This window comes from Esox lucius, chromosome 11 (assembly GCF_011004845.1).
Source record: "Esox lucius isolate fEsoLuc1 chromosome 11, fEsoLuc1.pri, whole genome shotgun sequence".
Taxonomy (NCBI): domain Eukaryota; kingdom Metazoa; phylum Chordata; class Actinopteri; order Esociformes; family Esocidae; genus Esox; species Esox lucius.
This window is the reverse complement of record NC_047579.1, coordinates 34,609,257-34,635,917: the sequence shown is the minus strand read 5'-3', so window position 1 is coordinate 34,635,917 and position 26,661 is coordinate 34,609,257. Positions and strand designations below refer to the sequence as shown.

The 26,661-nt window shown below is 43.1% G+C and overlaps 4 protein-coding genes and 1 non-coding gene across 8 annotated transcripts; 1 reads left to right on the top strand and 4 right to left on the bottom strand.

Moving 5' to 3' along the window:
- Positions 1-19: 19 nt before the first annotated feature.
- On the bottom strand, positions 20-9,814 carry LOC105013119 (60S ribosomal protein L3-like). The gene is made up of 10 exons (XM_010874420.3): positions 9,715-9,814; positions 6,199-6,391; positions 5,674-5,842; positions 4,557-4,692; positions 3,146-3,332; positions 2,692-2,852; positions 2,413-2,514; positions 1,539-1,634; positions 1,165-1,284; positions 20-171 (listed from the first exon to the last, which is right to left on the bottom strand). Exons 1-10 carry the CDS (start codon positions 9,715-9,717, stop codon positions 109-111), a joined length of 1,230 nt encoding a protein of 409 aa, XP_010872722.2. The 5' UTR covers positions 9,718-9,814; the 3' UTR covers positions 20-108.
- Positions 9,815-11,224: 1,410 nt separating this feature from the next.
- ndufb10 (NADH:ubiquinone oxidoreductase subunit B10) lies at positions 11,225-15,821 on the top strand. The gene is given in 4 exon segments (NM_001303946.1): positions 11,225-11,442; positions 13,144-13,282; positions 14,412-14,551; positions 15,675-15,821. Coding segments are annotated over 4 exon segments (513 nt in total). The 5' UTR covers positions 11,225-11,294; the 3' UTR covers positions 15,761-15,821.
- Positions 15,822-17,298: 1,477 nt separating this feature from the next.
- Positions 17,299-19,577, bottom strand: rps2 (ribosomal protein S2). The gene is made up of 5 exons (XM_010874417.4): positions 19,403-19,577; positions 18,841-18,930; positions 18,086-18,527; positions 17,746-17,837; positions 17,299-17,421 (listed from the first exon to the last, which is right to left on the bottom strand). The coding sequence occupies exons 1-5, from the start codon at positions 19,544-19,546 to the stop codon at positions 17,341-17,343; spliced, it is 849 nt and encodes a 282-aa protein (XP_010872719.1). The 5' UTR covers positions 19,547-19,577; the 3' UTR covers positions 17,299-17,340.
- LOC114840440 lies at positions 17,527-17,656 on the bottom strand. The gene has a single exon (XR_003782634.1). It is a non-coding gene; the product is annotated as a small nucleolar RNA SNORA13 (small nucleolar RNA).
- Positions 19,578-23,627: 4,050 nt separating the features above from the next.
- On the bottom strand, positions 23,628-26,625 carry LOC105013116 (RING finger protein 151). Of its 4 annotated transcripts, XM_010874414.3 has the most exons (6): positions 26,041-26,179; positions 25,858-25,936; positions 25,709-25,782; positions 25,023-25,192; positions 24,674-24,776; positions 23,628-24,378 (listed from the first exon to the last, which is right to left on the bottom strand). In XM_010874414.3, the coding sequence occupies exons 3-6, from the start codon at positions 25,709-25,711 to the stop codon at positions 23,911-23,913; spliced, it is 744 nt and encodes a 247-aa protein (XP_010872716.2). In that variant the 5' UTR covers positions 25,712-25,782; positions 25,858-25,936; positions 26,041-26,179; the 3' UTR covers positions 23,628-23,910. The 4 variants fall into 4 exon arrangements, with proteins under 4 accessions (XP_010872716.2, XP_010872717.2, XP_010872718.2 ...); XM_010874415.3 differs by lacking the exons at positions 25,858-25,936; positions 26,041-26,179 and adding an exon at positions 26,607-26,625; XM_010874416.3 differs by having other exon boundaries at positions 24,674-24,770; positions 25,709-25,936; positions 26,041-26,160.
- Positions 26,626-26,661: the final 36 nt, after the last annotated feature.

Genomic DNA, 26,661 nt, shown 5'->3' with positions numbered 1-26,661 from the left:
ACAGAGTAGACACTGCCTGGATGGATAAGACTGTTTTATTATAAGACTGTTAATATAAGAACATTAATTTGCTAATTGTATTGGTTTGTAAGGTTTGCCACCATCTTCTTATGCATCCTCTGTCACTGGCTCAGCAGGGAGTTTCTTCAGCACATCCTTCTTCAGTGGGCCCTGCAGGTCAGAGGTCACATAGGTCAGTTGTGAAAGCAAAACGTTCACCCAGATATGAGTCATGTTCGGCTGAGAACTTGGCATCCTGTTCTCTTGGCTTGCCCTGTGGCCACCCGGATCCCCCATCGTGCTCCAGTCCACATTCCTTCAATTCCACACCTCCTGCTGTCTATTCAGAGAGCCCAGCCCAGAACCCAGATAATACACAATCTATTTCACAATTACTGCTCGGAGATTTGGCAACAGACTCACTGCATGTTAGCCTCCGAGGTCACCTTTTGACCGTTGCCACTATGAGCACTAAATTAACCCTTCCAAATAACGGACATCATCTGAGATCACAGAATTGCATTTGATATCACATTCCCAAAACAAGAAATAATTCTGCAAGAGTGCTTTTAGCTTTGCTTCCAGGTCATCATGAAACATACAGAGGCATTTATCACTGGCATATTTTACTCTGCTTGTTTCATTCATGTTCCAGATTGATGGTCTGTTGACTATATATTTTAAAGCTCTTTCATGCATTTTGCACTGTTTTAAATTCCATTTATCTTCATGTTGTGTTGTGTCTTGTCCGTGTGAATCTATGTATACACGGATTTCATGGCCAGGGCTTACTTGGAAAAGAAACATAAATCTAAATTTGACATTCCATGATTGAATAAAGGAAATACGAAAACAATTGTCACGTCCAACCCGCCATGGGTTCAACCAAAAGCATTTTTTTGCTAGATGAGTGGCAGCTAGTTTGATATAAGCACAATGCTTTACAAAGATTGCAAACAGATGTGAAAGACGTTTGAAACATACAGGGTTTTCACACACAAACCCATCCCTACATGATGTATCTCCAGCCCTCCCCTTTACTTACCAACATTCACCCACACTCTTCCAGCCCAGACATCCTCTCTCATTCCCACTCCCCCACTCACATCCACCCACAGCGTGGGGCCATGCATCCCACCCAGGCCGACGCAGGCCGCTACCCACCATGAATGCCCTCTTCTCCTGGGCTGTCTGGAAGTGGCCGTAGCCGAACTTGGAGGTGGTGTCGATGAACTTCAGTTCGATAGTCTCCTTGGACTTGCGTGATGTGTGCACCAGCATGGACTGCGAGAGAGAAGTGCACGCACACGTGCGCACACACACACACACAGGTTGTTAAGGTTAAATATTTCCAATGTACAAAGCATTCCAACCTCCTATTGGCAGAGTCATGTTTTTATCTCTGGCATCAGTGGTTTGAGTCCTTCACAATTATTCAGAAATGAAAACATCGTACATCATCTGCACAGAGGTCACTGTCATATTCAAAATGTCAAATGACTTTCAGTGTAGTGTCCTGGAGCATAGAGGCACTGTACCTTTCTCAGAGTGAGGACACGTTTTTTGCAACCGATCACACAGCCCTTCAGCATCAGAAAGTCATTATTCACTTCACCATAGTGGGGAAAACCTCCCTACAGGGAAGGTGAGGGGAAGGAAAAGCATCCTCAGATTAAGATAGTTTAGTAGTGGAAAGCAGAGGACACATAATGTAATCAACCAATATTAACAATGTACAATTAAAATGTACATTTTGGTCAATGATCTTATCCAAAGTAACTTATATACATTCGGATTTTATCCATCTAGTATCAATAGTACTTCACGTAGTCATTATGGTGATGTGGAGGCAGAGAGGAATGAATGGACAGTCAGGGGTGATTTGGTGGCCATGATGATAAGTCGGATCAGAGTGGAAATGTAGTTAGGTCAGGGTTATCACTTATATGAAAGACCACACAAGACAGGGAAATGTCCCCTTCAATGTCCAGGGCCAATGGGATTTGATCCCCAGAACATAGGGCTTATTGCCCATCCAGGGACTGACCAGGACCAGTCCTGCTTAGCTTCAGAGACAAGCGGCAGTGCGATGCAGGGTGTGTTCTCGTAACTCCATTACACATTCATCCACTAGACCGGGAACTTGTGTGACACAGTAGACAAGAATGAAATTCCTCTCCGTGTTCTATTACCACCAGCCATTTTAAATATCTCATCTTAAAAAGTGGGGTGACGGGAGGGGGGGCTGGTGTGGTGGCCAAGTTTCAGGCGTGGCTTCGGCCACCTCTGACCAACTCTGATCAAGCCCCTGGCTATGCTGCTTGCTTGGTTATGTGTTTTACCACACGGAGCACAGTCCAATGACATAACATCATTAACATGTTATTGTGTGGTTATAGTGCTGTTCAATACCATGGGGGTTATGGTCTTCTGGGTGGTGTCATAGTTAGTGGAGGCGTTGTTCTTGATCACTTTGCCATCCTGGACATGGACCCCTTTGCCGATACGATAGATCTAGAGGTACAGAGGGATGGCACTGAATGTAAAACCAAAACTGAATCCAATCCAGAGTTACAGGTATATACTGTACGTTTACACAGATCTTTCACAGACAAACAAGCATGATGTGTGGACACAATGACATCTCGACTTAGCAACTCGACTCAGCCCGTAGCCACTAGTGTAGCGGACCTTCTTGTTGAGCTCAGTCCGATGGTGGTAGCCCTTCTGCCCGGCACGGGCGATGGTGTAGCCCACACGGGAAGGGTGCCAGGCCCCAATGCAGGCCACCTTACGGAGGCCCTTGTGGGTCTTCCTGGGCAGCTTTTTGACTCCCCAACGACTGGTAACACCTGATAGGAAAGGTGGAAAATTACAGAAAAACTATAGAAATGGATAGTTGGAAAACCATCAGCAAAACAGAAGTAAAGGAATTGCTACAGGACAGGGCAATAGCTTAATGGTACTGCACAAGGAATCTGCAGACACTGGCATAAAATGACATCTTGTACTAAGATAAGAATTTATTGCTTCTGTTCAATCTAGAAACATGTCTAAACTAGAGAGGGATTACAACCAATCACAGTAATTCAGAAATGAAAACAGTTCATTATCACCCTTTACACCGGTCCCTCATATGCCACACCTTTCATCCCGTGACCTTTGGTGACCCCGATGACGTCAATCATCTCGTCCTGATAGAAGACAGAGGACACGGGGATGGCCTGCTCCAGTTTCTCCTTGGCCCAGTCCACCTTCTCAGAGATGGTCCCACCATTCAGCTGCACCTCCATGATGTGGGCCTTCTTCGCTTTGAGGGGCAGAAGGCGAATCTACGGGGGGGCAGAAGGCAGAAGACAGGGAGGGGGAGTCCATGTCGAAAGTCCTCGGGAGCCAGCACGAATTCCCATGCATGCACACACTCAGACGCATGCCACGCCCACCTAAGGATTTCTCTCTAGCATCTAATTCCTGTGATGGAGGGGTGCAAAATCCCCTGAAAAAACACACATATCGAAGTATTCCGTGGCCTCCAGGATGTTTGGCACCCTAGGTAAATATGAACAAAAAAGGCTGTGAACACGACTGGTTTCACCACAGCTGCTCAGGTCTGTCATAGCAAAAGGAGTGAATACTTACACAGCACGTTATTTTCTATTTTGTATTTTCTGTCAATTTTGGAAAATGTGTCTATTTTATTTTTCTATTTGACATTATGGACCTTTTTAGTATTTGGCAAAAACTCACACTCAAAAACTGTGAAAAGGACCAGAAGGGGTGAATACTTTTGAGAGCCACTGTAACTTTCCTCAGATCTATGTCTCAACACAATTCTATGCCTATGGTTTACAGAGTGAGTCCCTTCATGGCTGGGTTTTTTCTCTGACACACAAAAAGATCCTTCAGGAACATTACTTTTTAGATTGCATTGTTCCAGCTAATGACATAATTCACATTCACATGATCGAGTATTCATATAATCTAAATACTTCAACCAACAGATAGACATGACAATACTACGAAATCAATCAGTAACATTAAGTAGTGGGTGGTGTTTATCGCAAATAGAACATTTCCCTCAAGGCAAGTTTGTAAGTGCTGTTGAGTTTTCTGCTCCTCGCAGGGTTATTTATAAACTGCCATTTGAAACTCAATGCTCACGAAATCCTCTGTTAGTGCACAGACACACAAAGAGGGAGAAAGAGTGAGTGTGTTTGTAGGTAGATTTGTGTGTGTGTGTGTGTGTGTGTGCTGTATGCTTGTGTGAGAGAGGGAGTGAGAGAAAGAGCAAAGAAAAGAGAAAGAGAGGAGATAAACGTTTGCAATAAGGGTGTAGAGATTAGAGAAGGGCTTTCATTTAGTTGTTATGTGATCCGGTAGTATCTTGGTTGGCTGTAACTCAGAGAGCTATGCCCGTTTGAAAGGGAGCTCCTTGTGGGGGGACTGACAAACCCCAAGAATACTGCCAGGACTTACTCATACACCACGTGCCAATAGAAACTCACTGAGGAGAGGATGATATCCCTTGGATAACATGATAAGTGTGTTCTTTGTACCTGAGTGTGAATAAGCACCCGAATGCATGAGCAGTATTTCTTCATGCTATTGAAGTCCTTCTCCAGCTGCTTCTTGCCACTCTCGTCTGTCCACTTCTTGGCATACTTGGTAAATGCCTTCTTCTTGCTCTTGTACCTGAAAGACAGTTATCAGACTGCTTCAAGAGTTTGAAAGGGAATCTCCATTGGTCATGACTGTTTTTCCCCCTTTCCTCTGGCATCAGTGGTTTCTTTCATCAGTTCAATTCAGAAATTAAAACATCAAACATCATCTGCACAGAGGTCACTGTCAGGTTTAGAGTGAGTCCATACTTGAAGGTGACGCACACATGACAGCTGGGTTGAGTGTGGTGCTTAATACATGACAGCTGGGTTGAGTGTGGTGCTTTATACATGACTGCTGGGTTGAGTGTGGTGCTTTATACATGACAGATGGGTTGAGTGTGGTGCTTTATACATGACAGCTGGGTTGAGTGTGGTGCTTTATACATGACAGCTGGGTTGAGTGTGGTGCTTTATACATGACAGCTGGGTTGAGTGTGGTGCTTTATACATGACAGCTGGGTTGAGTGTGGTGCTTTATATATGACTGCTGGGTTGAGTGTGGTGCTTTATACATGACAGCTGGGTTGAGTGTGGTGCTTTATACATGACAGCTGGGTTGAGTGTGGTGCTTTATACATGACAGTTAATAGTTACCTGTTCTATATTCGTAATCAATAAAGGAACTTTGATCTTACCCAAATCCTCACTGACAGAACAGTAAGCACATCCTCAACTTAATTTTAAACATTTTGTTGGTCACTCTGTAGTCGCACGTTTAATAGGTATACACTAGAGTACACAAGCCAAATAAAACAGCAAATGTTTAACTTGCATGTTGCTTTTCAACAATGTGAAAAAGAAACTGAAAAGGTTGAGGTCAAAAAAGGAAAGTGTGGAAAGAAATGAATCGATGCCAGATGTTGTGAGGATGGATGATGGTTGATGGACAAATTAAGTAGTCTTCTACTACACCTCAAACAACCATATGCTGTCAGGCTATTGGAAAAACCACACTAATAAGTTTCCTTGTTCGGACAACAAACACATACATGATACATTGATTGCCACACACCAGTTTTTGTAGAATCTGCGTTTGCATTCATCACTGAGATGCTCAGCGAAGATGGTCTTGAAGGATCTCAGGCCGCGGACTGTTTCAATATATCCCACAATCCCCACCACCATCACTGGAGGTGTCTCAATGATAGTGACTGCCTCCACCGCCTCCCGTTTGGCTTGCTCTGTTGGAAGAAAAGGAGGAGAGAGGGTCAGATGCCAGAAAAACAATAAGGCGAAAAGCTGAGTTAAAAGCTAGGACCTGCTCTGTGGTCACTGCAATGTTTATTATCTCTGGCATCAGTGGTTTGATTCCTTCACTATTATTCAGAAATTAAAACATCACACATCATCTGCACAGAGGTCACTGCCTGACAGCAAGACAGTACAATCCAATCTGGGACGAGGTTAATCTGCTGCAGCTCATACTGGAGAGGAGATTTGCATACGTGTACGACTACTGCTACATTTCACATACTACGCTGTATGTCTGTAATGCTACCATCCAACAATGACAAGCTGAAAGGCAGGCTATACGTACTCAGGCCAGTGCGGTGCACCTCTCGTAGGATGTGGGTCATGCCAGCCTTGTAGCCCATGAAGGCGGTCAGGTGAACAGGCTGGCTGGGGTCATCTTTGGGCCAGCTGCGGGGCTTCCCCCGGTGCTTTTTGCTGCGCTTGTGGGGCAGGAAGCCCATGTGCCCATGGCGTGGGGCATGGAATTTACGGTGAGACTGACAGGGAGAGAAACAGATACACAAGTCAACAAACATCCAATACCACTGCTGTAGTCCCCGCCGTTCAGGTTATTACTGCTGTAGTCCCCACAGTTCAGGTTATTACTGCTATAGTCCCCATAGTCCTGGTGATTACTGTTGTAGTCCCCATAGTCCAGGACATTACTGCTGTAGTCCCCATAGTCCTGGTGATTACTGTTGTAGTCCCCACAGTCCAGGTCATTACTGCTGTAGTCCCCACAGTTCAGGTTATTACTGCTATAGTCCCCACAGTCCAGGTCATTACTGCTGTAGTCCCCATAGTCCAGGTCATTACTGCTGTAGTCCCCGCAGTCCAGATCCTTACTGCTGTAGTCCCCGCAGTCCAAGACATTACTGCTGTAGTCCCCGCAGTCCAGGTCATTACTGCTGTAGTCCCCGCAGTCCATGTCATTACTGCTGTAGTCCCCGCAGTCCAGGTCATTACCGCTGCAGTCTCCACAGTCCAGGTCATTACCGCAGCAGTCTCCGCAGTCCAAGTCATTACTGCTGTAGTCCCCATAGTCCTGGTGATTACTGTTGTAGTCCCCACAGTCCAGGTCATTACTGCTGTAGTCCCCGCAGTTCAGGTTATTACTGCTATAGTCCCCACAGTCCAGGTCATTACTGCTGTAGTCCCCATAGTCCAGGTCATTACTGCTGTAGTCCCCGCAGTCCAGATCCTTACTGCTGTAGTCCCCGCAGTCCAAGACATTACTGCTGTAGTCCCCGCAGTCCAAGTCATTACCTCTGCAGTCTCCACAGTCCAGGTCATTACTGCTGTAGTCCCCATTGTCCAGGACATTACTGCTGTAGTCCCCGCAGTTCAGGTTATTACTGTTGTAGTCCCCACAGTCCAGGTAATTACTGCTGTAGTCCCCACAGTCCAGGTCATTACTGCTGTAGTCCCCGCAGTCCAAGTCATTACCTCTGCAGTCTCCACAGTCCAGGACATTACTGCTGTAGTCCCCGCAGTTCAGGTTATTACTGTTGTAGTCCCCACAGTCCAGGTAATTACTGCTGTAGTCCCCACAGTCCAGGTCATCACTGCTGTAGTCCCCACAGTCCAGGTCAATACTGCTGTAGTCCCCGCAGTCCAGATCCTTACTGCTGTAGTCCCCGCAGTCCAGGTCATTACTGCTGGAGTCCCCACAGTCCAGATCCTTACTGCTGTAGTCCCCGTAGTCCAGGTCATTACTGCTGTAGTCCCCGCAGTCCAGATCCTTACTGCTGTAGTCCCCACAGTCCAGGTCATTACTGCTGTAGTCCCTGCAGTCCAGGTCATTAATACTGTAGTCCCCGCAGTCCAAGTCATTACTGCTGTAGTCCCTGCAGTCCAGGTCATTACTGCTGTAGTCCCTGCAGTCCAGGTCATTACTGCTGTAGTCCCCGCAGTCCAGGTCATTACTGCTGTACTCCCCGCAGTCCAAGTCATTACTGCTGTAGTCCCCGCAGTCCAGATCCTTACTGCTGTAGTCCCCGCAGTCCAGGTCATTACTGCTGTAGTCCCCGCAGTCCAGGTCATTACTGCTGTAGTCCCCATAGTCCAGGTCATTACCGCTGCAGTCTCCATAGTCCAGGTCATTACCGCTGCAGTCTCCACAGTCCAGGTCATTACTGCTGTAGTCCCCATTGTCCAGGACATTACTGCTGTAGTCCCCGCAGTTCAGGTTATTACTGTTGTAGTCCCCACAGTCCAGGTAATTACTGCTGTAGTCCCCACAGTCCAGGTCATCACTGCTGTATTCCCTATAGTCCAGGACATTACTGTTGTAGTCCCCACAGTCTATATCATTACTGTTGTAGTCCCCGTAGTCCAGGTCATTACTGCTGTAGTCCCCGCAGTCCAGATCCTTACTGCTGTAGTCCCCACAGTCCAGGTAATTACTGCTGTAGTCCCCACAGTCCAGGTCATCACTGCTGTATTCCCTATAGTCCAGGACATTACTGTTGTAGTCCCCACAGTCTATATCATTACTGTTGTAGTCCCCACAGTCCAGGTCATTACTGATGTAATCCCTATAGTCCAGGACATTACTGTTGTAGTCCCCACAGTCTAGGTCATTACTGATGTAATCCCTATAGTCCAGGACATTACTGCTGTATTCCCCATAGTCCAAGACATTAATGCTGTAGTCCCCATAGTCCAGGTCATTATTGTGCTTCATGCTTGAGAAGAGTCTGTTTTTGAAGTTGATGTTTCTGTGTATTTATTTAGTTTTATTTGAATTCATATCATCTTTTTTGCATGTATCCAAACTAACCAGCAATAGTTAACCAACAGGGAGCAGATACAACAAGTACAGTATAAACTAACATCTTGTGTTATAAACTAACTAACACAAATAAGCAGTTCCTCCAGTGGGATGGGGCAAGAATCCGAATAATCTCTAAATCCCACTTAATCACATTCATACCATTAGTCATCTGCACATGCTGTGTGTTTCTGGTCTAACTCGGTGCCAAGAACATGCATGTGTCAGGAAGAAGCCCGGTGTATGTGTTCTGAGAATGAATGGTTATGTTGTGTACTCTGCCAGCCTGAGAGCTTAAGTCGCTGAAGCCATGTGTCAGTGTGCTAAACAGCCTGTACACCAAAGAATGTGTTACACAGGCGTTTAATACAGGCACGGGGACCAAAAACACGCCCGTCAGAAAATTAGTAATGATCTATTGAGGTACATAAGTCTTCCAAATCCACAGTCTCTTTGAGGAAAATGACAGGCATCAGTATATCTATATTACATCCACTTCCTTTATAAGACTAAACTCCCCGAAAGCGGTATTACTAACTAAAATGGAAAAATAACAAATATTTCAGTGCACTTCAGAAATATTTAACACGATGAAAACTTTAGGAAAATGCTGTCTTAACAAAACATGTGACAAATCCTTCACTATTCAAAAATCAAGTAAGTAACATTGCACTATTCAATATTTTATCAGTATCCAAGCATGTCAAATAAATGAATTAAAATTCTCAAATATAATAGTGACAAATTATTCTTGGACCGTTGAGAAACAACAAAGTCCAAAGAGTGATGGTAATTCTATGTCTGATGTCTGAGACCACGTGTGGAAAGCAAGACTCCATTGCTCTCTTCCACAGGGCATATACGAACGCAACCTGACGAAGCAAATTCTATAAAAAGTTATCTAAAATCCTAACAGAGTACACCAGATAAAGGAAAAATCGAATCATACATAAATAAAGACACATAAAGACAACAGCAGACCAAGGCAAGCGCAGCCCGATATGACCTCTAGGTTAGAATTAAAGAAGAAGACAGCAGGACACTGACCATGTTTGTGTGCACCGTCCAGGCGAAGGACAGAAAGAGAATGGAACAAGTGCTGATGTCAGGGTCATGCCCAAGATGATACTCCGCGCAGAGCTCTAATTTGGTGGCTGGCCCAGTTAAGGAGCCGTATTCATTTTCAAACAAGTTCAGACTGGGGGGGTGGGTTGGTCATTGGTCATAGTGGGCCAGACAACTGGCTGCAGACATCTGTTAGGCCACGGGAAGAGCAAGAGAGATCTACTGTTTAAGGGCCCGTTCGCAGCAGGTTTTATTCACATAGCCTCGGACATAGTCAATCAAGGGATCTACTTATCGAGATGGAATGCATATAAAGGTTCAAATGTTTCAGTGGTTCGGTTTTCGTAAAGGGGTAGTTTTTACATGACATTGGTTTCCCCAGTGCAATTATTTAGTTTAAAAATAAATAATATAATAGCCAACTTTAGGAGGAAGTGACACTGTTCCAATAACACTGCTCCAATGAAGAGGTTAAGGCAGCCAAAGAGTTACACACACACACACACACACACACAAACACACACACATGCACACAGAAATCAGTCATGTTGGGATATAGAACAGCAGTGAAGCAGTATGGTAGTGGTTTCTGTAGATGGAAATTAAAGACAAGTAATACAGTACAATTTCAAATTAGAGCAAAGAGCAAGGTACATGTATAAACATCCTATAATCCCTGAATATATACAGAGGAAGTATTCATAACTATTTGGAAAAACATATTGTATGCATATTGCACTCACTTTTACCTGCGTACCATACTCCAGGTCCAGCGATTGGAGTCCAGATGTTGCAGCGCAAAACTGTGAAAAGTATGTGACCCCTCTGGCTTTTGCCCTAGCAACCAACAAGGGCCCAATTCATGCAGAACAGGTACATTTGGGAGGCAGGTTTATCCTGCCCTCAGACTCTGGTGATGGCAGATAGGGAATGGAGTGTTCGGGCTCAAAGGCTAGTGTAATGCTGATAAGATTCTCCAATAGGAAATTCATAAGCAAGCATCAAAATAGATAGATGAAATATTTTGATTATGTTAGAGCTCAAATTAGGTATTTTTTTTGGTCAGAGGACTTTTGGTCATGTAGTGCCATCTTATGGGAGTTAAAGAAATTACACTGCACCTTCTTCACAAACTTCACATAACTATGACCTCTGAAAATAAAGGCATGTTCTATATTCGAGATTGCAAGGGAGCATTTCAAAAAGGGACGTCGCTACGACTATTTTAGGGGGCTTAATCCCCACCCATGTCGCTTTTGTCTCTCGCTTGACCAATCCCATCAGTATATTGAGGTATGTTCACCTGGTTTTAATAGCAATGGCCACGTTTTCAGGAGCAATGGCCACGTTTTTTTTTATATATATATAGTGGTGTACCCAATGAAATGGCCGGTGACTGTACAATACAAAGAAAATATGTACAATAAGGCGTCCTCTACCCTTCTCTATGAACTGACCTCTATCGCCATGTTTATTTCTCCAACGCATGCGCAGCCTCGAAAGTAGCATAGACGAGGTCGAATGGTAGAGATTTCTTATTTCTTCTAACTAAACAAAGCAAAATGACATCGGACTCTGATAAAAATGCGTACCCGGAGCCTCCCCGTCAGACTCCTGTTGTGGACAAGCAGACTGCTCTTCCTAACCCCGCCCTGATTTTGACAAAACTATTTTATTATTCCGTGGACCTTCCTGTCACCACTTTCAAAGGTGAGTTAGCTAGCTAGCTTTGTAATATGAAGCCATGACAATGTTGGTCAGCTAGCATTCTGGAGACATTCAGGTGGACAGACTTCTCGGTAATATGCCATTGGGCTACAAAACATATTTATAATCAGAAGGCAGGCTTTCATGTTCCGGATGTATGTTCAAAGACTTCTGGCATTGAGTCAGATACTGCATCGCTACAGAACATAGATAACGTTACAGTAAGGCCGGTGCGGTAGTATACCATAGACTGTAGTATACACACAAACAGACGCACCCAGGGGCCCGTTTCAAAATGTGGGCAATGCGTATGAGCCCAAGAGCAAGACACTATAACCTAGTCATATAGTCTAGAATTGGTCTTTAGAGGTTTTATTTAAAACTTTAACCCTGTTGTTAATCTGGATGACTACCGGAACAGTGCGCCAACAGTGAACACACCTCAGTACATCCAGTCAGTCTCCTCAAAGAGCCAGGAGATAGTGACTTGGTATTGACATTTGCCCTTGATGTATATATATATATATAATTGCAATATGTGCTGCTTTGTTTTGGACAATCTGGTATACTTTGACAGAGTTACCATTTGACTGAGCAGTTGTCCACGTGCAGAAAGAAACGGGCTGCAGCATCTGTCATAAGTGTAAAGATTCAATGAGTGTGACATTTTGGCAAAGTCAGCCAGCCTTGTTCCCTACAATGTAAACTAAAACAGATTAAAATACATTGTGTGTGCATTACTACTTTTTTCTTGGCTACATTTACAATGAAATACTTTACAAAGTTACTGTTACAAGTCAGCTCATTGTTGGTTGGGCTCCCTGCTTTAGCAATCAGACCCCTGCAACTTTCCCAGAATACTGCATCTCATCTGGTATTCAACCTACAAAAGTTCTCCCATCTTTCCCACTTGTCCACACACTCCAACCCTCCTGGATGCACAGCCCAAGCTTTTCTTTGTCTGCCAATGGTGGGACCAGCTTTCACTTAAAAGCATAGCAGAGCCAATACCCTTTTCCAAAAACATCTAAATCCCTACCTTTTCAAAAAGTATCTCCTATTATTTCAAATATCTGGCTATGTAGCTTTGGAGGCAGAAAAATATGCTGTCAGTAGGGATTTTCTTTTTTTGGGCTTCTATTAAAATCTGCCAGACCCATGAAATTCAATATATATTGAATCAAGTAAATGTTGAGTCCTAAGACAAACAAATCATGATCAGCAATTCCGTGGCGATTTATTTAGCAACAACTTGCAATCACTTTTAAAACCGATTCTGATGGACCCTGAAACTATATAAACCACATGTTCCACCACAAACACAATGCAGCAAAAACATTTCCCCACCCTTTTTTTTAACCATTATTGTTTATAAAAAGTCAAAACAACATGTAGTTAATTTCCACGAGAGGGAGTTGTAACATTTTGTTTCTGAGCCAACCCGGTTGGTCTTCAGAAAGTGCTTAGTTGCTTGATTTCTTAGTTTACTTTTTGTTTCCCAGTCTGCTGTGCATGCTGTGTGTCCTTCATGTATCAGTCATCCCATTACTAGCCAACATTAAATGGATAGGTGAAAGCCAATGCTGCAGTTAGCTTTTACCAAACCTATCCTCTGAGGTCTGTGAGCACCAAGTCCCATGTACCCTTCTCCTACGTGGCTAATATACAGGCAGATGTTGACATCCTTCACTTGTTTTTCAACAGAACTTGTGGATGGTATCCAGTCAGGCAACAAGCAGAAGTACTACCACCAGAAGTTCCGGCGTGTTCCTGATCTGACCGAGTGCACAGAGGGAGACTACCTATGCTACTATGAGGCTGAGATGCAGTGGAGGCGAGATTAGTATGTACACACTGTGAGCAGCTGTCCTCAACGGCCAACAGTGCTTTTGGTTCCTCCTAATTACAGTCAGACACCAGGGACTCTACACCAACTGCCGATATGAAGAAGCCCCATTGAATATGTTTTAAATGAGCACAAAACGGTTATTATGACCTGAAAATAAGTGCAGTGACTCAGGTGCAAGTCAGCTGATTTGATGTTGGCGAGAAGGACAGGCTGTCGTCTGGGGGTCAAGACATAGAGTTGACAGTCACTCCTTGATCTGGTTTATAAGTACATTATTGCATTTATGAACTGTGAGTATTAAGATTAGTTACCTTACATCACTCATAAAAACACAGTTCTTATTTTAAAGATTGTGTTTTGACAGTTAGAAAAATGGGAATTAAGTGGAAAACTCTTTTCAAACAGTTTATAAATATTCTATTCAAGGATCTTTAATATGATATGTAAATTGTGCCAGCTACTCTGTTGGGTTCTTAGGGAAGAGGCGTGAGAAAAGAACAACAGCTGAGAAGGACAGTACCTCCTCCTATCAGTGCAAGTCCATGTTAATGGCCCTTTCCCTGCATTCTAAAGATGGTACCTATAACCTGATTTCTCAGAATGACTAGTGACAAAAGCCAAGCACCGAAACAGTTATTGCCCGTATTTGTTGCATACCACAGCGTGTTGACAGGCTTAACTGTGCAATACATACTTAAGTACCACTGGGAATTAATACCAATAGCCAAACAATGGTGGGATAAACGAATAACATCCGGTGAGTGGCATTTTTGTGGGTGTTAAAACCCCTTGTTAATTAATGACATGTCAGAGGAGAATGGCCAGATTCGTTCAAGCTGACAAAGGTAACAAATACCTAAATAATTTTTACAACAGTGGTGTACAGAAGAGCATCTCTGAACACAACGCACCAAACCTTGAAGTGGGTAGAGGCTGAAGGGATGCTACCCAACACTAGTGACTGTGGTCAGATACCATAAGATGGTTACCTGCTGTTTTCATTGATTCATTGGCAAAGCTTCCTCTGTCCTTGGGAGTGCTTTCTTTAACTGATGGCTGGTGAGTTCCATCAGTGTCTTTGCGCCCTTCTTCCAAACAGCTGTACATTTGTTTCCCCCTCCAGTAAAGTGGACCAGGAGATTGTGAAGGTGGTCCAGGAGCGTCTGAGGGCCTGCCAGCAGAGGGAGGGCGCCAGCTACCAGCAGAACTGTGCCAATGAGATCCAGCAGTTTTCTGAGGTGGCCAAGGCCTACCAGTCACGCTGTATGTACCACCCTCCAGACATGCCTACCATTCAGTGTTACCAGTGACAGTTGTCATAATGCGTCGCTGGAAACCTGCGGGCCAAAATTACTGTCACTTTCCTAAAACCTCCAACTTTTTTACTGGATATAGAAGGGAGGCCACCCTGCTATTGTGAGCATGCAGATGTACTGAGAACACTGTTTGGTTTGGGTTGTTTTATTTTACCAGTGAACTATCTTTATCATGGTAGACATCCTGACAAAGGCTTGTGCCAGTCTGTTTTCCTCTAATGCTCTACGTTTGTCCTAGTACAGAGTACACATGCGATTTGACATTAGGCCCTGATCTTTGGATTTCATGACTGGTAATATAGAAATATGCATGTATGAAAATCTCTAAGATGGTTTGTTTCAGTTGTTTAAGTATAGGACACCGACTGTTGGTTTTATTTTAGTTCAGTGTAAAAGGCAACAACAAATACAGCACAAGGCATGGTTTTTGTTTTGGTTATTCAAATAATCAAGCATGTTTGCATAGAATCATCGATAGCTGCAGGCCTAGATTTATCAAGCAGTCCTACCAGTGCTTGTTTACATTACGCAACATTTTAGAAGACGTGTCGAAGAAGACTCGTGATAATAGATTATGTGTTAACTTGCAGACATCGGTAGCTGGAGACTCCACCGACCGAGATAGCGTGCCCCACATTTTTTATAGAGCTCCCTGGCGTTTTGAAAGTGTGGAGACAATTGTCACAACTGTATCTACTTTCTGTGCAGTGTGCACATACCTGTATTGCTTGCTTTGCCCATGATTGACGGCCACAGTCCGGCATGGAGCAAACGTTTTAAACATTTCTTCCCCATTGTTACAGTAAGGCCTGATTTATATATGATACTGAAAATATTTTTGAAATCTAAATGCCTGAACCTTTCCAATACGAATCATATCAATTTCCTGTTCAAATGACTTAACCATGTAAGTGTGAGATAAATAAACTAACATAAGATTGTTCATGCTACACAACTTGTTCTGGCTAAAAAAGTTAGTTTTGTAAAATGCAAAGTCTATAAGGATACTATTGGATTGTCAAACTGGTGTTAGATCCTAAACCTTACCCCCATTCCTGATTCTGTTGTAGATGGGGACCTGGGAGCTTATGCCAGCTCAAGAAAATGTCTGATGAAGCAGAAAGAGAGGATGATGGCGGCCAATGCGAAGGCCTAAAACACTGCGTCAAACCTAGTCTGCTCCATGTCTATACCATGTATTAAATGTCCAAAAAGTTTCTTTGAAAAAAAGTGTCATTTATTCCTCTATTAGTTATGGTAGAACTGCATACATCCTCAACTCCAGCTTTCTGCACAACTCACTCAATATTTCCTTTAAATGTCTTATTTCTCAGATTTTCTGTTTGATAAATTCAGCTACGTCTCATTACTGTAACCCAGAGGCCTCTAGATCTATCCAGGTTAAGGACTGCATGCTACACAACCTAGATAACTGACTACTGGAATGTGACATTGCAGCCATTTCTCCATTTAATAACTGTTTTGAAAACTTGTTCAAGCTTAATCTCAGCTCTTACTGAATAATGTCCATCCTACAGCTGTGGTTCCCAACTCCGGTCCTCGAGTAACCCCAACAGCACACTTTTGTTGTAGCCCTGGACAAGCACACCCAATTCAACTCAGTGAGAGCCTGATAATTAGTTGACAAGTTGAATCAGCTGTGCTTGGCTGGGGCTACAATGAATGTGTACTGTTGGGGGTACTTGAGGACCGTAGTTGGGAACCACTGTCCTACAGCATAGCTGTAATATCCTTATTGTTTAAAGTTCCTCTTAAAGTTAATGTTCACTCTCCAGAACCTAGACATTCCTGCTCTGAAAGGACCAGTTTAACTTCATGCATTGCCATCCTAAGTCTGACCTGTCCGCTACACCAGAAACCTTAAATTCACAAGACAATGAACACACAAGCCATCAAGTTTTAACTGAATCCTGACGTGATCTGGTCAGAGATCAACATTGCATTGACTGCTCACTTAACTCGTTAATATAGTTAGAACCAGAATTATAGTGAAACACCCATGCAGTAAAGTACATTCCAAAAGTTGGATGTAGTTCACCATCTGCTTAAGTCATCAGCACACCTTCACAATGCCCTGGACTTAGTGGCTAACCGACCTTCCTGACAGGCACTCTCTAGTTACCTGCACTCCAGTAAATCTCAGGGCATTCATAAAAACAGTTAATTTGGCAGTAATTCTGTACATAAGAAACTTGCGAATTGTTCCAGTCCTTGTTTGACACCTCATTCCTTAAGTTTTGAGCAACACCTATTGAATCAACATTGTCCTGTATATACCTCAGGTGATTCTGAACACGGGGAGGGTCACTGCTAAGTCCAAACAGCTAACCTGGTTAAAACAATCTCAAATTGTTACAAGCCAGGAAAGTTGCCAACTTGTTTCACTGTTGAAGAATGCTCTGACAAAGCACCAGACTTCCTATATTGACTAAATACAACATTTGACTGAATGTACTAGCCTACAGACATGTTTATTCATGCAGCTCTTTCCAATATTAAGCTGATGTACATAGAAACCCATCTCTCCTAGCATGTCAATTTGATTCCATCCAATGTACTTAATGGAAAAGTCTTAGGCCCACACTTCTCAGATGTAGAATCCTTAATACTCATGATGGCAATACTGACAGTAAAGCAGATCACAGATTCACCTTCCAATAACCACACAGTCAATGAATAGTTTCACAACCCTTTAATCAACAGTGTTGTCAGTATTTAGGAGGTTGCCTGGACAGCTGCTGCGGTCCTCTGGACAGACACCCGGGTGTGGGTCTTCGCCAGATGATCAGTGAACTCCTGCAGGACAGAGTACATCAGTTTGAGTTTCATCAACTACTGTTTTGAATACAAAAAAAACAAGCAGAACTCCCCATCACACACATCTACAACTTGGTGTTTGTACAATGTTCTTGCAGTTGAGCACAAAGAAAGGATTCAGTAGGCACCAATCAAAGACAACCTCAAGAATTGCTGTATGCCTCCTTCAGTAACCCATTCATTTTTGAGACAATGAACAGGCAATACAAAGGCAAGTATTACTCTTAAGAATAGTCTTACAAAGCAACTCAAGTTAAATATCTGAACCCACTAACAAATTGTGACAGCAAGGCTTTATCTGACCTGGTAGGGAGACTTTGTGAAGACTGTCTCCTTCCACAGGTCAGGGGTCAGGTAGCTGTAGGTCTTGGAGATGGCATCAAAAGTAGCCTTGGCTGTTAGGAAAAACAATGGTTAGTATCAAAGACCAATTACCAGACTGGGCTGCTGTCGTTACATGGATTTGTTAAGCACAAAAGGGGAACAGGAGACCATGGGGAAATCTTCCTGTCGTGCATTACCACTTTTCCCTCCTGATTAATGCCCACTACACCACTGACCAGTGAAGCTGAGCAGAGCTAGGAGGGGAAGCGGCTGCACTCTAACCCATTCAGTGTCCAACACTAGTGTAGGGCTGTCTTACCAAAGTTGCCCAGAGTGGCTGTGCATCCCCTGGCAGATGTGTAGCAATCATCGATACCAGCCATCATGAGCAGCTTCTTGGGCACCGGGGCGGAGACGATGCCGGTACCACGGGGGGCAGGGATCAGACGCACCAGGACCGAGCCACAACGACCCGTCACCTTGCAGGGCACGGTGTGAGGCTTGCCGATCTTGTTTCCCCAGTATCCTCTCCTCACGGGGACAATGGACAGCTTGGCCAGGATGATGGCCCCGCGGATGGCAGTGGCCACCTCCTTGGAGCACTTCACCCCCAGGCCAACATGGCCGTTGTAGTCACCGATGGCAACAAAGGCCTTGAACCTGGTGCGCTGACCAGCTCTGGTCTGCTTCTGGACAGGCATGATTTTCAGCACCTCATCCTTCAGCGCAGACCCCAGGAAGAAGTCAATAATCTCTGACTCCTGAAATGAGAACATTGAGTAAAATAAAGCTAGGACTAATAAAAAGGAACACTTCTCATGAACCTTCTTACACCTTTAGTGTAGAGCTCATCTCTACAGTAAAGACAATGTACCAAGTGCCAGTTCATCCAGTTACAATGTTTCACCAGCAGATGGAATTCTAAAACTTCTGAGATATGGCTTTCAGCAGACGTTTCCCATAGAGGACAATATTCACATTCACTATGTAAAGTTTATCAATGAATGGTGATCCTGATGATTTACTAAGGGCTTTTAGTTCAGATAGTGTAGACTACATAGATGTATAATTTACCTTGATAGGCAGGGAGTAAAGGTAAATCTCCTCTAGAGACTTGATCTTCATGTCCTTGACAAGGCGACCCAGCTTGGTCACTGGCACCCACTGAAACACAAACACTGCATTTAACACAACAGTTTACAGAAATGCGCATTAATCCTTCATATGAAGGAAAACCACATTACAAAAGACATTTAACCAGTGATTGAGGGCAAACTTCTAGCTGTCCAGTTTACACAGCCACAAGTCACCCCATTTTGGCAGACAGCAGTGAACAGTCAGTACTGGCCAAGTTGAATGTTCTTTGAAATATTTAAAATTACAACTTGTTGGCACTATTATAAACACATGAGCCACCTGACTTGGTCTAGACCGCTGCTTCCTGTGTACATGTACTGACAGCATAAGTTTTATTCTGGTCAACAGGTCATTTCACAAGAACCTCCCTCCAAAAAAAGCATGAACTTCTTTTTAATTCTAAAATAACCTGTACTTCTGCGGTCCTTAAATAATTCTCCATTGCTGATTTGAGACAGCCTAAATTGAAACAGAACAGGGCTTAGGGATATCTACTCACTTCCTTGTCCTCGGACTTGCCGCCCCTGGCACCGCGTCCACGACCACGACCGCGGCCTCTACCGCGTCCACGGCCGCGACCCCGGTCGCCACTACCAAAACCTCCACGGAAACCTCCACGTTCTCCACCGGCGTTGTCCGCCATTTGCTGTCAAAAACAATACATGGTGAGATGTCTGAACGATGAATATTTCGTAGCTAAACGATATTGTACTGCTTCAATGCTCAGTAATACTAGCTAACGAAACATCACGTCTCATAACTGTTTAACCGACTAGTTTCATTATCCAGTAATAAACGTTAGTCTGAGCATGTTAAGTCACTTCCTTTTTAAAAACGCTACATGTACGCTAGTCAGCTAGAAACTGGCGTAGAATTCAGCGAAATACAATTATTCTAGAAGCATAAACTTCTCAATACAGGGTGAAATAAACTGTGAAACGTATTTTAATGGGTTTCTGTACTCAAATAACATAATCAGTAGAAAGATCACGCGGATATTTGTGGATTCTAATTCTCCTTTGAGAGCAAACAGCAAGTTACTTACGTGCTCTGTATAACAGGAAGAAGGCCTCGGTTTAGTTCCGTTTGAATTTATTGAACGGCAAATCTCGCGATGTTTTCAACACCATGTAATCCGTATGATCCACCTCGCAGATTCTAATAAAGATTTGGGAACGTATTGTATGTACCGATTTCTATTTTGTTCATTTACAAGACTGAATTTAAACAGTACTGGAATAGTATTGCTAGTCCAGTATCAGGTGGTAGGGATAGTAAGTACTGCGAGTTTCTAAAGTGAGAATGAGTTCACTGAAAGTCAATGCAAACTGACAGACTGGAGAGAAAGTTTAAATTGGGAATATCTCAGGCACTCTGAACTTTGTAGAAAAAACTATTTAAAAAATGACCTTAAAACATTAACTGCAGATGTGTTCTTGTAATTTATGCTAGCAATACAGTAAAAATATTTCATATGGCCCCTTTAAGCTGTCATATCAACCCAAGGAACTCAACACCTATGCACGGTCTGAGGCAACAAACACCATTCCTTCTGGAAGGCTTGTTGAGGACCAGGACGGCCAGACTCTGTCCCTAACCACAGCTGAATTGAAGAAAGCTTTTAAAAGAGTGAACCCTCAAAAGTCACCAGGGTCAGATGGCATTCCAGGCTATGTCCTCAGGGGCGTGCCGACCAGCTAGCGGAGGTTTTCATCTCTATATTCAACCTCTCCCTGACTCTGTCTGGGAGTCCTCTCCTGCTCCAAACAGACCACCATTGGATCCTGGACTTTCTTAAAGGCAGACCCAAAGTGGTGACAATGGGCCACCTCACCTCCACTGCACTTACCTGGAGCACCGGGCCCCCCAGGGGCCTACGTGTAGCCACCCAATCATGTGTGAACCGGGACTCCCCCCCTCCTCTACTCCCTGTTCACGCATGACTGTGTGGCTACACGTAGCTCCAACATCATCCCTAAGTTCGCGGACTACACCACCAGCCTGGGTATCATCTCCAACAAAGATGAGACTGCTTACAGAGAGGAGGTAAATAACATGGCTACATGGTGCTTGGAAATCAAACTCTCTCTCAACATCTGCAAGACTAAAGAGATGATCGTGGACTTCGGTGGTTGGATTAAGTTAATACTCCTTGACAAGTTCTATTGCTACTTTCTGATAACGTTTCTGGCTACATTTAAAATCAAAACATATTGATCATTTAATAATTGTTGTCAATGTGCTAAAATGTTTGTTTTCAACATCAAAATAGGTGTCCAATGATTGATAAATAATTGATTGCTAAATGATTGTACCCTAATTGAAGTAGCTGTTTAATAGGATCATGATTTTGCATACCATTGCATGAATGACTGCCTGACACATCATTTATTATATATACAGTGGGGAGAACAAGTATTTGATATACTGCCAATTTAGCAGGTTTTCCCACTTACAAAGCATGTAGAAGTCTGTAATTTTTATCATAGGTACATTTCAACTGTGAGTGATGGAATAAAAATAATAAATCCAGAAAAATCACATTGTATGATCTTTAAGTAATTAATTTGCATTTTATTGCATGACATAAGTATTTGATACATCAGAAAAGCAGAACTTAATATTTGGTACAGAAACCTTTGTTTGCAATTACAGAGATCATACATTTCCTGTAGTTTTTGACTAGGTTTGCACACACTGCAGCAGGGATTTTGGCCCACTCCTCCATACAGACCTCCAGATCCTGTCGCTGGGCAATATGGACTTTCAGCTCCCTCCAAAGATTTTCTATTGGGTTCAGGTCTGGAGACTGGCTAAGCCACTCCAGGACCTTGAGATGCTTCTTACGGAGCCACTCCTTAGTTGCCCTGGCTGTGTGTTTCAGGTCGTTGTCATGCTGGAAGACCCAGCCCCGACCCGTCTTCAATGCGGTTACTGAGGGAAGGAGGTTGTTGTCCAAGATCTCACCATACATGGCCCCATCCATCCTCCCCTCAATACGGTTGGGATGGTGTTCTTGGGGTTGTACTCATCCTTCTTCCTCCAAACATGGCGAGTGGAGTTTAGACCAAAAAGCTCTATTTTTGTCTCATCAGACCACATGACCTTCTCCCATGGGGACCTTACGTGCGCTGCAGGATTTTAATCCATGACGGCGTAGTGTGTTACTAATGGTTTTCTTTGAGACTGTGGTTCCAGCTCTCTTCAGGTCATTGACCAGGTCCTGCCGTGTAGTTCTGGGCTGATCCCTCACCTTCCTCATGATCATTGATGCCCCACGAGGTGAGATCTTGCATGGAGCTCCAGGCCGAGGGAGATTGACCGTCATCTTGAACTTCTTCCATTTTCTAATAATTGCGCCAACAGTTGCCTTCTCACCAAGCTGCTTGCCTATTGTCCTGTAGCCCATCCCAGCCTTGTGCAGGTCTACAATTGTATCCCTGCTGTCCTTACACAGCTCTCTGGTCTTGACCATTGTGGAGCGGTTGGAGTCTGTTTGATTGAGTGTTTGGACAGGTGTCTTTTATATAGGTAACGAGTTCAAACAGGTGCAGTTAATACAGGTAATGAGTGGAGAACAGGAGGGCTTCTTAAAAAAAAACTAACAGGTCTGTGAGAGCCAGAATTCTTACTGGTTGGTAGGTGACCAAATACTTATGTCATACAATGAAATGCAAATTAATTATTTAAAAATCATACATTGTGATTTTCTGGATTTCTGTTTTAGATTCCGTCTCTCACAGTTGAAGTGTACCTATGATAAAAATTAAAGAACTCTACATGCTTTGTAAGTAGGAAAACCTGCAAAATCGGCAGTGTATCAAATACTTGTTCTCCCCACTATATGTATGAAGGTGCCTTCAGTTATATTCTTATGAATGACTTGTTTGTTGTTGAGTCAGTGTTGCTGATGCGAAGTAGGCCCTTCATTACCAAACACCAAGTAACTCAATTAGGATACAATTATGAGTCATTAGCAAAATCCCAGGATTTTCACTCTTTTCCAGGAGGGTCACATTGACCTGTCTCTAATTTGGTGGGACCCCAGTCCCCCCTAATGCTATGCCCCTGATTACAGAATACCCACTTCTCCAGGCACCACGACACCACTGGCTACCGGAGCATCAGGGCACGCATGTCCAGGCTCACAAACCGTTTTTTCCCTCAGGCCATAAGACTCCTCAACCAGCAACACTGATCTATGATCATACTGATCACATGAACATTCCAAATTCTTACAATTCTACACTCTACACTCTTTACAATTGCTGCTAGTTTATATTGGTAGGTATATTATTGCTATATTTTTTACTTTATATATTTCTTAATCCTTACTATGTAGATGTTGTGTGCCATGTCACAAGAATGTAATTGTTTAAAACGACGCTGTGTTATTCGGTGCATTTGATAAAAGAAACTTGAACTGGAACTTTTTATGTATAGCTGTAGCTCATGTTTTTGTTGTTCTGCGTACTACATATTTATAGAAATATAGATTGTGTGTATTTGATGTGACCATGCTGGGCTCATCCGTAAAACAGCCTGTGGGGCTTAGCATGACCTCCCCTATGCTTAAATAATGAAGTGTCCACTGAGTACACATGGGACAGCGAAGAGCTATGCGGTTGTCAAATGAACTATTTATATGGTTCAGAGATGAATCAGATGGGGAATGTTGAAGGATGGGGAAAGTGGGGATAAAAAACACAATCAAGATTGCTGACTTCATTTACAAAATATGTATTTGATATATTTTACATTTACAAAATAAAAATGTAAAAAATGCCACAGTATTAAGCGGCTATATCTTTACTCATACATTTTCAAATATGAAGTTTTATTATCAACATGTCCTTAAAGCAATTCTGATCAAATGTGCTATTTCAGGCAGCCCGTCTTTGAACACTCAAATTCCACAGATCTTTTATCAGTAAAATCAATGTAGTCCTTCACAGTTCCAGTGCAGAGAAAATCCTGTGTGTGAGTTATTTCACATCCCACCAGTGTTCATGAGCTGCTGTTGCTGCTACTACTAAAACTCCCACTGCCGCTGTTGTCGCCCAGTTCTTCCTCCTCCACCTCCTCCAGGTCATCCATGACTTCCAGGCTCTCACAGATCAGGCCGATCTGCCTTTTCATGTGTGCCATGGTGCTCTGCATCCTCCTCATCTTCCTCTGGAGCGCTACTGCAATAACCCGGTGATTCCTTTGCCTGGCCTCGTATTCCTGCCTCAGCTGCCTGTAGCAGTTGTGCTGGGCCTGGGTGCGGTGGGACAACACCGTGCCACAGCCCATGTGGCAGGGTTGCCGCCAGTGCTCACAGTGCCTGGCGTGAGCTTCTAAGTCCCTGCGGAGGAGCTGAGCACGGCAGCCCTGGTAGGGGCAGGGGATGAGCTCAAACAGGCAGCTCATGCTATGGCAGTACTGCTCTGAGAGGGCTAAAGTATCCGGGCAGCCACGGATCTCATTTTTACACTACGGGAAAGAGTGTTTGTAGTTACTCATCTACACGTGGTGAAGTGTCATTACTTGTTTATGAAACACAGTCATTGTCAAATATTAATTGAGAGCTTATAACTCTATGTAGTCTTTATTAATACTTGTAAAACAAGTAGCATGTGCTAATCTTGCATGGACTGACTGTCATGTATGAAACATTCAGAAACACGCTCTGGCGTTGCAAGATTAAGCATGAACACACCCAAGGGGCAAGTAAGAAGATGTTTGCCACAAGAGATTAGGTTAACAGAAAATGTACATATATATTTACCTTGATCTTTAGGCGACCGATTGCCTTGCCTAGCTTGAACATCACAAATATCAGGCTCTGGTTAACAGGCTTTCTGCAGCAGGGGCAGGTCTGCTGTCTACACCTCAGGAAAAAATAATTGTAATAATAACATTTTTAAATATAAGGTGAACATGACACCTTTCAGGACGGTCTCCCATATATAGATTATATCTATAGTTTGGGAATATATAATAAAACTATTTTAAGTAGGATTCTCAGTTGAACAAGCTTTTTAGTTAGATTTTCTTATTTGTGTAAGGCAAACAGGCTCTTCAGCCAGGCTCTATGGAAGCACTAATGTTTACTTATAATGAGGCACAGGCAGTACCTCTTCAGCCATTGCAAAATGCATTTTTTGCAGAAGATGTGATGGCATGCAGCTCTTACTGGGCACCTGAGGACCCCCTGGCAAATGGTGCAGATCAAGTCATAGTCTGGGGTCTCCACAAACAGCTCCACATCATAACCACCACTTTGAGAAGACACATCCGGGTCAGCCTTAATGTGTAAAAGACAAAAAAGTGTATTTCATTTGTATACATCGGAATGATGCATTATTTTTTAAACCAAAAGAACTTAATTGCAGTGAGGTAAAAGCTGAATAAATACCAAGGATGTTACAATGTGAGAAAGTATGGATATTACTGAGCCTAAAAACATTGATGCCTATGGGCAGTTACAATAAGTGCTCTGGAACGTCACAGACTTATTCCAATAACTTGAAATAACCTTTAAAATGTATAATATTCAGCTTGTGTATTTTTGGGTAATGTCTCTTAAATTTAAGACAAGTTGATATCTGCCCCTAAAACCGCAAATATAACAAATGCACTCAAGCACATTTTAGTAAACAGTATTAAAATCAAATCGAATAGTAAAACAATGTGGCCGTGAAATAAAAACAAAATTATAATAACAAAAAATACATTTTAGACAAGTACTTAATTTACACGTATTGACAACAGCATACTCCACTGATTAGCCAAGATACAAATAGTATAATTATGTACTCACCATAATAATCACCTCTGTTCAACTAGTTCTCATTCCTGTTGTCTAGTAACGTATTGTATCCTCATGTAGGTTAGCTCAAAGAGAGAACATAAACAAATGAACATTCCTGACATAAAGGAGTGGTCATGCGCACTGACAAATTTACAAACCTCTAATTTCTATGAAGCATGGAACTAAGAGGCCGTGTTGTTTCCCTCCTGTTCTAGCACAAGTCGTCTGTCCTCTTAACTGTGAATGAGAACTTTTCTCGTGTTAATAGGTTTTTAGTCTCTAGCAAAATCTATCCTTCTCGATGCTATTGTCACTGATAGTAGCCAGTAGGCGCTGTTTACCTGTATGTTGAGTTCCATAGAAGTATGTTGTAAAAAATGTCACTAACAGCGCTAACTACCGGACACGGAGGAAGATAGGTTTGTGTCATTAATGATCGGAGGGCTTTGTTTACCTTAGCAACGACTACGGTTAAGAAAGCTTCAGAACGTTGGAAAACACGCTGTGGGGGGACATGGGTTTTGCTTGAAACTATCATGCTATAATTTTCTAAAGCAATACGAAGATCCAAATGTGGACTGTAGAATATCTCTTTTAAATATTTAGCTAAACAGCTGCCAGTAGGCTGGTGGTCGGTGCCATAAGTGAAACAGGCTGGATGGCTGTCTCGTGAGGTAGCTCCATAGCAAGTGGCAGTAACAACAGTACAGTTTTTTTTTTATAGGAAAGACCCTGTCTATTCTGTAACAGTGAGCCAGCAAACAGGTGCCCGCTGGTGACAGCTGGTTGAGTGGGCAGCTATTATACTGGAACTATAGCCTTTCAGATTAACAAAACAATGCTAAACGTATTTTTAGCGCTATAAAACTTGTGCCTATTGAAAAAGCCAGCTTACTCGTCTTCTTACTGAAAGTCAGATAACGTTACACGACGACCTTGATCAGACAAACCGCTCCAACCGT